This window comes from Protomyctophum parallelum (genome assembly GCF_964188405.1).
Source record: "Protomyctophum parallelum genome assembly, chromosome: 20".
Lineage (NCBI taxonomy): Eukaryota > Metazoa > Chordata > Actinopteri > Myctophiformes > Myctophidae > Protomyctophum > Protomyctophum parallelum.
The window spans coordinates 16,149,486-16,162,478 of record NC_139718.1 but is presented as its reverse complement, the minus strand read 5'-3'; the positions used below and the strand labels follow the sequence as shown (position 1 = coordinate 16,162,478).

General features: G+C 42.3%; 1 protein-coding gene across 1 annotated transcript in view; it reads left to right on the top strand.

Annotated features, from left to right (window-relative positions):
- plcb2 (phospholipase C, beta 2) overlaps nucleotides 1-12,120 on the top strand; it is a gene marked incomplete at both ends in the record, with an annotated part of 41,937 nt that extends 29,817 nt beyond the window's left edge. The window contains 7 exons of the mRNA XM_083791619.1: nucleotides 2,078-2,261; nucleotides 4,297-4,438; nucleotides 8,012-8,076; nucleotides 8,941-8,997; nucleotides 9,330-9,387; nucleotides 11,419-11,502; nucleotides 11,947-12,120. Of these exons, the coding sequence (XP_083647745.1) occupies nucleotides 2,078-2,261; nucleotides 4,297-4,438; nucleotides 8,012-8,076; nucleotides 8,941-8,997; nucleotides 9,330-9,387; nucleotides 11,419-11,502; nucleotides 11,947-12,120 (764 nt within the window). The remainder of the gene's footprint in view (nucleotides 1-2,077; nucleotides 2,262-4,296; nucleotides 4,439-8,011; nucleotides 8,077-8,940; nucleotides 8,998-9,329; nucleotides 9,388-11,418; nucleotides 11,503-11,946) is intronic.
- Nucleotides 12,121-12,993: the final 873 nt, after the last annotated feature.

Sequence of the window (12,993 nt, the reverse complement as noted above, 5' to 3'; positions counted from 1 at the left end):
AGTGCAAACCTTCAAACAGCAGCTAACGGTCCCAGGGTAGATCTCTCCAGGGGGAGCCTATTATCGTTTTGCGCAATTGATGAAGACGAACTCCGCAAAACCATATCACAGATGACATCTTCCTCCTGTTCATTGGATACAATTCCCACCACCTTTCTCAAAGAGGTCTTAGACAGTGTGATTGGAGATATCCTAAAAATTGTAAACAGCTCTCTACAGACAGGCGTCTTCCCAGACTCTCTGAAGACGGCCGTAGTCAGGCCCCTACTAAAGAAACATAATCTGGATCCCTCTGTTTTGGGTAACTATCGACCCATTTCGAATCTGCCCTTTCTGGGCAAGGTTTTGGAGAAATGCATCTCTCATCAATTGGACGTATTTCTACAGAGCAATGATGTGCACAACAAATTCCAATCTGGCTTTAGGAAAAATCATAGCACAGAAACTGCCCTTGTAAAAGTAATGAATGATCTTAGGGTGTCTGCTGACAAGAAACATGTATCCGTTCTCCTACTGCTAGATTTAACGGCTGCATTTGACACGATTGATCATTCAATTTTAATACAGCGTCTGGAGCACTGGATAGGCCTGTCTGGTACGGCCCTGTCCTGGTTCTCCTCCTACCTTTCAAACAGAAGTTACTTTGTCAATCTAGCCGAGTTTGACTCAGACAAACACGACATCAGTTCTGGTGTCCCACAAGGCTCGATTCTTGGTCCTCTGCTGTTCTCCTTGTACATTCTGCCATTGGGTGAACTCATTACCAATCACGGAGTCAATTTTCATTTCTATGCTGATGATACCCAACTATATCTTGCTGTGGCCCCAGACGATCCCTGTGCTTTGGACCCGCTGTTGACCTGTCTGTCTGGCATCAAGTGTTGGATGAGTGAGAACTTTCTCAAACTGAATGAGGATAAGACGGAAGTTCTCATAATCGGTTCTAGCGAGCAAAGAGAATCAATAATTGGCAGACTTGGCAACCTGACTGTAGAAGGTAACAGTACAGTAAAGAACCTGGGGGTTATTATTGATTCTGAATTGAATTTTAATTCACACATTAATCATGTTACCAAGATTGCTTTTTTTCACCTTAGAAATATTGCACGGATCAGATCCTATTTGTCCTTGGACGATGCAAAAACGCTAATCCACGCCTTTGTTTTTTCTCGGCTTGACTACTGCAATGCACTCTTTTCAGGACTCCCTAAGAAAGCGACTGACAGATTACAACTTGTCCAAAATGCAGCAGCTAGAGTTTTAACTAGAACTAGGATGAGAGAACATATTACTCCAGTTTTGGCATCACTGCACTGGCTTCCGGTTGTTTTCAGGATTGACTTTAAAATTCTGTTACTTGTCTATAAAGCTCTCAATGGTCTCGCACCTCCGTACCTCCGTGACTGCCTACCTAGATATGTCCCTAGCCGCCCCCTCAGGTCCTCCAACGCTGGCCTACTTGAAGTGCCTAAAGGTATGTGCACAAAAAAGTACGGTGAGGCAGCTTTTTGCTTCTATGGCCCAACAGCCTGGAATAAACTTCCATTCGAGCTCAGACACGCACCATCTGTAGACATTTTTAAATCTCAACTCAAGACTCACCTCTTCACCCTTGCTTTTAGTTGAGTTTTATTTATTTTATGTGTTTTTATTTATTTTATGTTCTTATATTCGGTTTTGTTCTCTGCTATTGTTCTATCATTTTAACTACTTGTGTTTTATTGTATTTTATTTTTGTGTCCTGCCCTGTGAAGCACTTTGAGCTGCATTTTATGTATGAAAAGTGCTATACAAATAAAGTTTATTATTATTACTATACTGTTCATAGTTTCAATGGACGGATATTCTACTGTTAGATGGATGATATGTTCTGGGTTTACTCATGATCCTAGATGACTATCCTATGCATTTGATGTATTACCTTACCTTGTGGTGTTCTTGCTTCCAGAGTGTCTGCTAAATGCCTAAATTGTTTAGTCACAGGCTAATACTTTTCATTGGTAAAAATCAAGCGTCGACATGTCTGTCTGCCCCCTCCCCCCCCCCCCCCCCCCCCCCCCCCCCCCAACATGATCAGAGCCATCCACAGTGACCTGTGAGGAACTGACTCAGCACAAGAGGTACCTGAAGACGGTCAAGCATCAGGAGAAGGACACCAAGGAGCTGGACAGGAAGTTCCAGAAGAAGAGCGAGGACCTCATTCAGAAACATGCCGAAGCCTTCAAATCCGTCAAGAAGAAGGCCTCACTGAAGAAAAAAGAGTATGTGTACCTCTTATGTCCAAATTCTAACTTTTTGTGTTTTTTCGTGAATGTACGTCCTAATTGATAAATGCTAAACAGCGTCGCACGAAAGCATCAAAAGTAGCAGATCCACAAGCTCGAAGCGCGGCGCGAAGCCAAGGTTTCCACCCGGCAGAGACCATTTCTTCTCTCTGCATGCCTTAATTTGTGCAGTGGAGAGATAATCTGCTGTCGAGTGGAAACCTTATATGTAAAAAAAACATTACACTTTTTTAGGAAATGGAGAAAAACAATTGGGAGGGAGTGGGCGGGTAAAGTGGTGACACCACAAGCGGATAGCGAAGCTAACAGTTTGAATTCCCTGCAGCTGAGTGAGTAGAGTCTTACGGTAATATTAGGCATTTAACATATTATAGTAAAATGCATAGAGCATTGTGCAAACATGGAGTACACACATTTAGATACCGAATGAATACAAAGCAATTACATACAAATGTATGATCACATCAGTTTCCCAACACTCTACAACAATAGGCTTCTCTCTCTATCAGCTTTCAGTTTTCAGTTTTCCACAATATAAAAAGCAAAAAAAGAACAATAATAACAATGTGATGCATTGTGAGACTGTAGATGGCCTATGTTTGCTATTCGACACATGACAAAACATATACATAGGGTCATCCAATACACTGTGTGTGTGTGTTCCGTTCTCTGTTTTTGTGTTGGTGCCATTATGTGTTGTCCTTTTAAATGGCCTCTTTTACAGCATATTGTTGTAAGAGTCTGGCCACTTCATATAATTAGAGCATATCTAAAAAAGCGTAGGAGCCAAATGTGTTTTTCCAGGAAAGCGGAATGCCAGTGGATGAAAATACCAACTACAAATATGAGTCACTTTTAAGGGGTTTGCACAAGTGGGTTATTACGGCACAATGCTACATGATTGAGAGTAAACACAGTTAATTTAGGTCACAGTGGCCCTGTTCTGTATTAACCAGAGGACCTTTTCAGGTAATTAAGAGTATTTACTCAATTACAGTAAGAACTTTTACTTTACTTTTCTTTTCAGTACTTTAATATACTTCCACTCCACTCCATCAACTACTTTTTAATCAACTACAATGATTTGAACACATTTGGTCGACTATTTTTTTAGTTTTAGTTTTTAATTTTAAGATTTTGAGTACTAACTATAACTTGATTGAAAAACTTTTTTTTTAAACTTTTTGGCAAACAAGCTCATTTCTCCTGTTCCAATTTACAATGTGGGTCTTTAGCAGACGCTCTTATCCAGAGCAACTTACACGTTCAAAAGCAATCAGAGTAAGCATTCCATGTACTCAGTCTAGTCAATAAACATCGAGGTAAATAGTCAAATAAGTAGAGTGGAAAGAGTGTTGTGCCTCTAGGAAACTAGGATACCAGGTAAACAATGGACCTAGCATCTGTCTAAACCACACGCTCTTTCATCTGTGTTCAATGAAAACAAGTCTTAAGTAACACATATGTGAACAAACGGTAACAAACATAGAGTATCTGCATAGTAAACTAGCATCAAGAAGTGATACAAGGAGACTGGAGTGCTTTAGGCCGGGGGTGAGGTGGTCTGAAGAGTTGAGTCTTCAGTCTGGACTCTGGAGCATTGTCCAGGGTGTTTTAGGGAAGGTTCAGACACCATTCCTGTGTTGTCATAATAATTGTATACTTATGCTATTTTCATACTACTGTGATGTCATCCTGTAATATCAGAGTTTCTCATAGTGTGGTCCGGGGTTCCACGGGTCCCCATGTTAAATGATATCAGAGTTTCTCATAGTGTGGTCCGGGGTTCCACGGGTCCCCATAAATGATTGACTGTTAGGATAAGGAACCAAAATGGTTACATGGTCTGTAGCTCAGAGAGCGTACCGATGGAACCTAATGGACCCGTAAGGAATGGATCAATTTGGTCCCATCAGTACCCTCTCTGAGTTGTCCCATCTTATGTCACTCTATACGGTACTGTATGTCATTTCAATTTGACACTCTTCAATATGCGTCACCCCCACCCCAGAGGTTCTAGTGACAGCACTGACTCTGGCGTTAAGAGCGAGCGCGTTCAGGAGCAGAAGGAGAAGCTGCAGGCGGAGCTACAAGCTCTGTGGGAGGAGCATCACGACCACGCCAAGAGGAGGAAAGAGCAGCATGCTACTGAGGTGAGCCGCGACCAGAGTGGTGCACTGTAGACTAGGAGAACTAGGCAGAAAACAGCGCTCCAGCTCTGTTCATGCAGCCCTGGAGTGTGACAAGCTGGAGTTTTAAATAAATTGTTTTCAACGAGGGCGGTGCAAATGTCAGCAATTTTAGGCATGTGTGCAACATGCCAACTGTTTAAAAGTATTGTACAGTAACAAGTTAACTAAAGTCTATGTTGTACTATTACTACTATTACTAAACGATTTTTAAGATCACGAGGGATTTAAGATCATTAAAGCTGGGCTGTTGCCTGAGGCCAGTGCATTCTGACAACTTCCGGTCCAGGATGTTGTCACTCTTCGCCATGCTCGCCAATAGAAGTCTATGTAGAAGAGCCGACATTGGACTGGCCCCGTGAAGTGAACAGAGTTGTCACAACTCTCATCTAAAGGGCGCTGGCCGCGACCACGCAGGTTCCATCAGCCCATAATTGAGAACAGTTCACAGCTGTCACACTTCCACGTACCTTAATAAAAGGAAATAAAATGACAGGAATTCTGACAAACGTTTTAAACCTTTTGAATCCGTAACTTTTCTTTCTGGCCTCCAGACAGGGAGAGGTAATTGTGGCGGCTATAGCTTAGTGGTTACTTATAGTGGAAATGTATATATCCGGCCCGACACTTCCGCCGATAAAGTCTCCGTCTTAGGTTGGGACCAGGCTTTTCTCTTCGCAGATGAGTAAGGCTGGGACCAAGGATACTGACCCCACAAGACTAACAATGGTCCCTCTCCCTCCCAATTGCAACAATCCCCGAACTACAATAAAGATGTTGGCATCTAGTGTAGTATTGAGTGACCAGTCTAAATTTCTCAATGGAAGAGACGAAGAGTAGGGAGGAAACCTATTTTAATTGCATTTTATTCATTGCATTTAGAACTGGCTTGTATCTTTAAAATAAAATAAAAATATATATTGCTTATAATGACTCAGTGAGCCAAATTGCTTGAAAATGTATAATCTTAGCCATGTCTTGATGTTACCGTGGCTTGGCAAATGTTACACCCATTAAATCTTTATTATTAATATCAATATAATTCTCAAAGGATATTATGTCAATGCACTTAAGGTAAGATGTTTCAAGACCATAATGTACACAGTAAAATCCTTAGAAAAAATGTAACCGGTAGTAATTTAACTTTAACTGCAGTGCAATGCATTAGCCAAACTATTAAAGGCTTTTGAACTTTTCCAAAAGTGTGCCTTGGTCTCCTCCTTTTTTGAGCGGTCCCTAACCGCTCCAATGAACAGCTATGGGTGTCCCTATGTACAGTATGTCCCTGTATGTATGTCTCTACTCTGTCTGTTTGAGTAGTACGGACAGCTGCAATACTGCTCACCCAGGAATCAGCCCAGCTCCTAATCCAGACAACAGTCTTGTCAAAACTCGACTAGTGTAACTCCCTCCTTACTGGCCTACCAGCATGTGCACTTAAGCCTCTCCAGCTGATCCAAAATGCCGCAGCTCGCTTGGTCTTCAACCAGCCAAAATTCTCACATGTCTCCCCCCTGCTCCGCTCCCTCCACTGGCTCCCGGTCGCTGCCCGCACAGAATACAAAACTCTGATGCTGGCATTCAAAGCAACCAAAGGTATGGCTCCCCCATATCTCTTCATATCAAGTATGATTGAACCCTACAAACCCTCCCGCGCACTCAGATCAGCCAACGCAGGGAAGCTGGAAGTACCCTCACTAAAAACGCCGGGACAACGCTCCACACGTCCCAAACTCTTCTCCCTTCTGGCTCCAAAACTGTGGAATGCACTTCCCATTGCAGTCAGAACTGCAGCATCACTCCCAATCTTCTGCCGTAGCCTGAAAACCCACCTTTTCAGACTCCATCATGGCCCATAGCACTTACCCTACCCCCTTAGATAGCATTTCTGTTGACTTAGATAGCATTTGACACAGACTTATAGCATGTTATGTAGACAGCACTATAATTGCATTGTATATAGTCATAGCACGCCATAGTACATATGTATAGCATAGTAGTAAATATGTATAGTTTATATGTATAGTGTATGTATAGTTTCATTATATAGATATTCCACAGTTACTTTCTTAGCTTACGCATGTTTCATGATAAATGCTTTTATGTGATGTATTCCCATGCTTTTTGTTCTTGCTTAATGTAAGTCGCTCTGGATTAAGAGCGTCTGCTAAATGCCTAAATTGTAAATTGTAAATTGCTGGGTGGCCTAAAGTTTCACTGTTTTTTGTTTATTTAACCAATGGACACATGTACAAATGGAAAAGAATGGACCCAACGGGTCAATTTGGTTCCATTTGAACACTCTGAGTTAACACTAAGGACTTTACAGTGTACATGATCCCTGGTCTCCCCGGACACCATCCGACAGGCTCCTTGAACCATCTTCAGCTCTGCAGTGGATCTATCGACCTGCCTCTGAATCCTTCTTACAGCTGAGGATGCGTTCTGTGCTTCCTGGTCGGTGCACCCTCCTCGTCTCTCCTCTCTGGTGCCACATGGCGTGGCGGACCGCAGGCGAGCAGCCAGAGTTTTACAGCCTCTATCGATTACCCATCAGCCTCGGGGGCTCTGGGGTGCTCTTAGCATAAACTGTGGGCCCTGCATGAGATTGAGAGGTCAATCGGGTAATTTTGGAAGGGTCGCAACCTCTCCAAGGCAGAGTGCAGTCCACGTCGCACCAGTATGACTGGAACGAGGTGACGGAGAGCATCTTGTATAGGGCCAACGAGAGATTTAGCATACTTAAAAGTCGGAGTGCATGCAAATGAACAATGGTCTGAGCTGGGTAGACTGCTCGGATTAAATAATAGGAAGCCTGCACACACAGCTTGCATATTGAAAACCACTTAAGCCCGTATATCCTTTGTTGTATGGTGAATAGAGAAAAGAGACGATCTACAAGCCTGTAGATGCGTTGCGTTCAGCTGGCACTTAGGGTCAATGTTCATCCAGATTGGACTTTGTGTCCCCCCCCCCCCCCCTGCATTAACATAAATGTTAATGCAGACTAATATATAGGCCTACAATACTGTGCAGAGTCATATTTGTGTTGTGCCATTCTGGGAAAGATGGAGGTTCACATGAACATACATGTACTGTAGGTGTGTTGTATTTGTATTAATTTGGCTGATTGCTGAGCAACTGTCCATGGTCCTGGAATCACTCTCACTCACTCACTCCTGCATGCTTTTGCGAGATTTTACGTTACATTAATGCGCTAAGATCATGTGTGTGTTAGTGTATTTTCTGCATGGATGAGAGCTTCTTTATAATTATGTGTTTATGTTTTAGGTAAGTCTACTAATAGGCATTTACGTATCGACTTGTCTGCTAATGCTTTGATCGATAGCCTAATTTGATGGCGTTGTATTGTGTTTGTTGTCTGTGCATAATTGCACATCACTGTGATCTGTAGCCTATCTAGGACCTTTTTTTTAAAGTGTTATTTTAACCCGTTATTCGAGGAAATTACATCGGCCAGATCTTGTTTGTGTTGACATGAAAAACACTTCCACTGTCCTGTTTCCCATTTGACAGCGTCTGACCAAGCTGTTGGAGATGGCCAGTGAGAGACACTCCAGTGAGCTGAGGACCCTGGAGAGGTGTGTGTGTGTGTGTGTGTGTGTGTGTGTGTGTGTGTGAGGGTGTGTGCGCAGTGTAGAACTGATTGCTAGTGGTAAATCTTTTCATGTTTGGGGAGAGACACACACCACTTTTATATTTTGCAGTACATTCAGAAGAACACATGCACAGTCCATTCACACACACACACACACACACACACACACACACAGGATGCTGACTAAATCAAACGTTCTTTGATGAGAGCGTCTTTGTGCGTGTGTAAGTGTTTGTGTCTGAAGTTAAACATTTAATATTTTGCAAAGCACAATATGAGTCACCTCTGCAAGCTGGACTCACTCACTGTTCTTGGCTGGCGTGTGTGTGTGCGCGTGTGCGTCTGTCTTAAAGTGTGTGTGTGTATATGTGCAATATGCAAGTGTGTGTTTGGGCGTGCGTGTGTTTGTTATCCAGTGTCTCCTGCTGGCAGATGGTCATCTAAGGACAGCCATTAGCCAACAGGTGTTTAAACAGCCTGGGGACATGCTGTACTGTCCCTGTCACCTACCTGTCCACGCAGCCACTTTGACACAGCATTTTGCCACTGGAACCAAAGGTCACATCGTCCCCAAAACCTCACGTTGAACGGGAAAAGGCTTCTTGTTGTTGTTGCACAGAGAGAGAGTTCATTTCAGGACGACTTCTGTCCTGTCTTGTTCTCAGGAAAGAAACTTTGGAAAAGTACATTTACTCACCCCTCGGGGTGACAAAAATGTGACCCAAAAAAAAAATCTCCATGAATTCAAGCCTTCATGGAGTGTGGTTGTGGTGTCTACTTGATCGAAAATAAGTAATTTGTTTGGTGAACTGTTCCTTCATATTCTGTCCATGTGTCCCTTCCCCAGTGAAACCAAAGAAGCCAAGAAGAAAAGCTTCTCAAAGCGCTCATCAGAGAAGGCCAAGTGAGTGACTTGATTTCAAACAATTTCTGGAGCTCAAAAGGGCTTTCTCGTCCGACTGACAAAAAATAGCCGATCTATCTGCTATTTTATGTTTTATTAATTCATTAGAAAACTTGTGAAATGGAAACTTCTGCATAATGACTACTTTCTACTTTTGGTACTTTAAGTACCAATACTTTTGTACTTTTTACTCAAGTATTCTTTTTTACATTGCAGTAGGCCTATTGATACTTTTACTTAGGTAAACTATTTGAGTACCTTTTCCACCACTGATTATCATCATCGTTATCCATGCTGGAGTCGTTCTAACTCGTTATTATCGGTTTGGTCAGGATCAAGAGGTCAATGAGCATCGACGCGCTAGACGAACCCGATCAGCCTGACACTGTGGTGAGTACAGGAGCATTAGTGCATCCAGAGGTGTAAGTAAAGTAAAGTGCTACTTGGTTCATTTAGTTGACTACTTTCTACTCTCCTCCAGTGCACATAGTAATCCACTGCTATAACATTGATTGGAAAGCCCTTTCATGTCTGGATATGTAGATGTAGATGTAGATGTCTTTATTGGTCCCAAAAGGGAAATTGTTGAATTGAACGCTTTTCTGGTGCCTTTAGAGCATGTACATAGCTACTTTATTTTACTAAATAAAATTGGTGGTCTAGAGACGGTGGTTCCCAAAGCGGGATCCGGGGACCCCTGGATGACGTTGAGGAGGGGTCCCCATGCTAAACTAATAATAGTTAGGAACCAAAAGGGACCCTTACAGGTCTGTAACTTTTACGTTAAATCAAATATAGTGTAGATTAGAGTCCCAATCGCAGAGATAGAAATTCTATATCAAATGGGGGTCCCCCAAAATAATCATAATTGAACCGGGACCCCCCCCCCCCCCCCCCCCCCCCACACCCTTGGAATTAGGAGTTGAGGGGCGTTCCATTTTGTTTGATCAGTTCCACGGACAAATATTGTGAGTCTACAAAAAATATGAATATAGTGCCTCTTTTGCTTCTTTTTATTTGACAAATTCCTTTTGATGCAGTAATGGCCTTTTTATTTTATTTATTTTATTCTTTTACTTCTTTTGTATATAAAAAGGTCTTAAGAGTCCTTAAATTGTCACTTCACTGTCATCTGGGGACCCCCCCCCCCAAAAAAATAAAAATAAAAAGAAAATGGTGTGGGGAGGGGGTCCCGACCCACAGGTTGAGAACCACTGGTCTAGGACTCTATAAAATGGGGGTGGGCATCGGACCCAAACATCTGGCATCGGTCACGCATTCCGCCGGCCGTTCTGTTCTGTCGGGCTCGTCGGACGGCCTCCAACATGCAGCGCTGCCAGCGCCGCATTGCATCTCTGTTTCCATCCTCCTTTAATCAGCGATTATACCCATTAATTACAGCGACTATTTATAACACAATCGGTTGTTTAATCAGCATGGCCTCTGTATTGAATGGCTGGGTGCATTAATCCATTAAAACCGGGACAGCATTCCCATATGTCATTTTAGATATTTACCACTTAAACTGTTATTTTATACTTTGGCTATTCAAAAATATTATAGATATATATATTTTTTAAATCACACCCGTGTGAAGTGAGGGGCGCTCTTATCATCGTACATCATCATGACGTAAAATAGACACTATGCCTATTTGCTCAGCCACTATGAATTCTCCATTCATTGTCAGTGGGAATTTAATGTTTGTGTAGGGCAGAAATCTACACTAATAGCTGAATATAGGAGGGGCTAGCGCCCCTCAAAAACTTGGAAATTTGTGCAAATCTTTATATGCTATCTATACATATATATATATATATATATATATATATATATATATATAATAATTCAAATCTTTGCTTTTGATGGTCCCTGGAACAACATATTTTGAGATGGGTGGTCCACAGCCATACATATAATGTGGGGGGTCCTTGACATGAGAATGTTTGAGCACCACTGATATAGAAACGTACGTTTTTCAGAAAACTGTTTGTAGACATTTGTACAATCAGCCTCAGGTCTTTCTGGGTTAGGCAGTGTCTGATTGAATCGGACAAGTCCAACCTGCTGTGACCCAAACTGTATTGATTGTCTTTCTCAGGTTACCTCCCTTGGGGGGCACACCACTCGCACACACACACACGCACACGCACATACACACACGCACACGCACATGCGCGCAAACGCACACACTGAAACATGATCAGATGTACTGTTTATGCTGTATAGCATACGGAAACACAATCTTTGTTCTCACTCGATAGGGGAAACAGACATGGCTACTGTAGTGCGGTAAACAGACCAAACCGCTAACCACAAAGTGGAATCCTTTGTGTTCATTTAAATTGAAATGAACTCTCTGAAAATTGCTACACAAGTGCGTGATTGTTTGGGAACTGGGGCATGGTTGTATTCTTACAGATCCCAGATTACAGCCCTCAGCAAGAAGCTCTGATGAAGAAACAGGCTGTTACAATAGAGGTGATCAAAGCCCTTGCTAATCAGGTACACACACACACACACACACACACACACACACACGCACACGTGCACACACACACACACACACACACACACACACACACACACACACACACACTCTTATTTATTTTGTACAGTATATACATGTATGCATGTTTTCTCACTATACATAATTGTACTTTTTGTTTTGAATAAAAAATCATGTAAGAATAAAACCCTGTTGAAGAGCCCTGCTCTACAGGATGCTTAGCGTTCATATGGTTAAAATATGCTATGCAGTAGTCGTGCTTGTATTATATATTATCAGTTGACCTCTGCCAACCAGTGGTGGAAAAAAAGTACCGCACGCAAATGTTTTACTTAAGTAAAAGTATCAATACTGCAACGTAGGTGAAGAACAAAAACGATATTCTCAAATATCACATATCCGTTTGACGTGAACTTTGGCCCTTAATTGTCACTATATAGCTAAACCAGGAGGCGCTGAAGGAGCATGAGCAGAAGATGAGATCTCTGCCAGGGGAGGTGAAGGAGGCCGTCAATGTGTGTGTGGGAGTCCACTTCCCTGACCAGGTGGACCAGAGCGGGGACAAGAAGGAGGTGCAAGGAGCGGGATTCTATGGAGACGTGTTCCTGGGTTAACTGAGTCAGTGGTCAGTGGTCCTCAAAACATTTTCATGTCAAGGACCCCCAAAATGATATGTATTTGGCCACCGACCCCCATCTCAAAATAGGATGTTCCAGGGACCCCCAGAAGCAAAGATTTGAGTTCAAAATGTTTGCTTTAAAAAAATTATTTATTCAAATATTTGCTCAAAGATTTTTCAGCAGATCTGGAGCTTTATATATCTGATATGTTTAATCCCTAAAGTAAGTGTATAAATTTACATTATTTATATCAGCATGCTACATTGCTGTAGGCTACATGTATATTCATGTCACTCTTTGGGTCTCTATGGGTCTTCAACAGGGGGTCTGCAACCCCTAGGGCACCCACGATCTTTGTAATCAATTTCTTTCACCCAGTTTTTTGTTTGTCATTGTCAAACTAATGTAATCCTGGGCACTACACTTCCTCTGCCAACCTGGGGAGAGCAACGGATTGACCTCATGCAATCAAGTTGCATGCATGGAAGGCTTTCTTAAAAAAATAAAAAATAAACGTTTAATATGCAACAAAGTGGGGGTCCCAGCTTTGCCTCTCTCTCTCATCTAAGGGGTCCTTGGAGACCCCTACAGTATAATTTATTATTCTTGGCACCCTCCACAGTCAGGGTTCTGGTCTAGTTATTAAATTAATATCTTATGGCCATGCACATTTATACATAACTCTTTCATACAGCTTCTGATTTGGATGACTTTCATTGTCTGCTTTTATTTCATTTTAGAGTAGCCAAGTAATCTTTTACCCCTTTTTCTCCCCAATTTAGTCCTTATGCCAATTGAATCCTACACACACACACACACACACACACACACACACACACACACACACACACACACACACACACACAC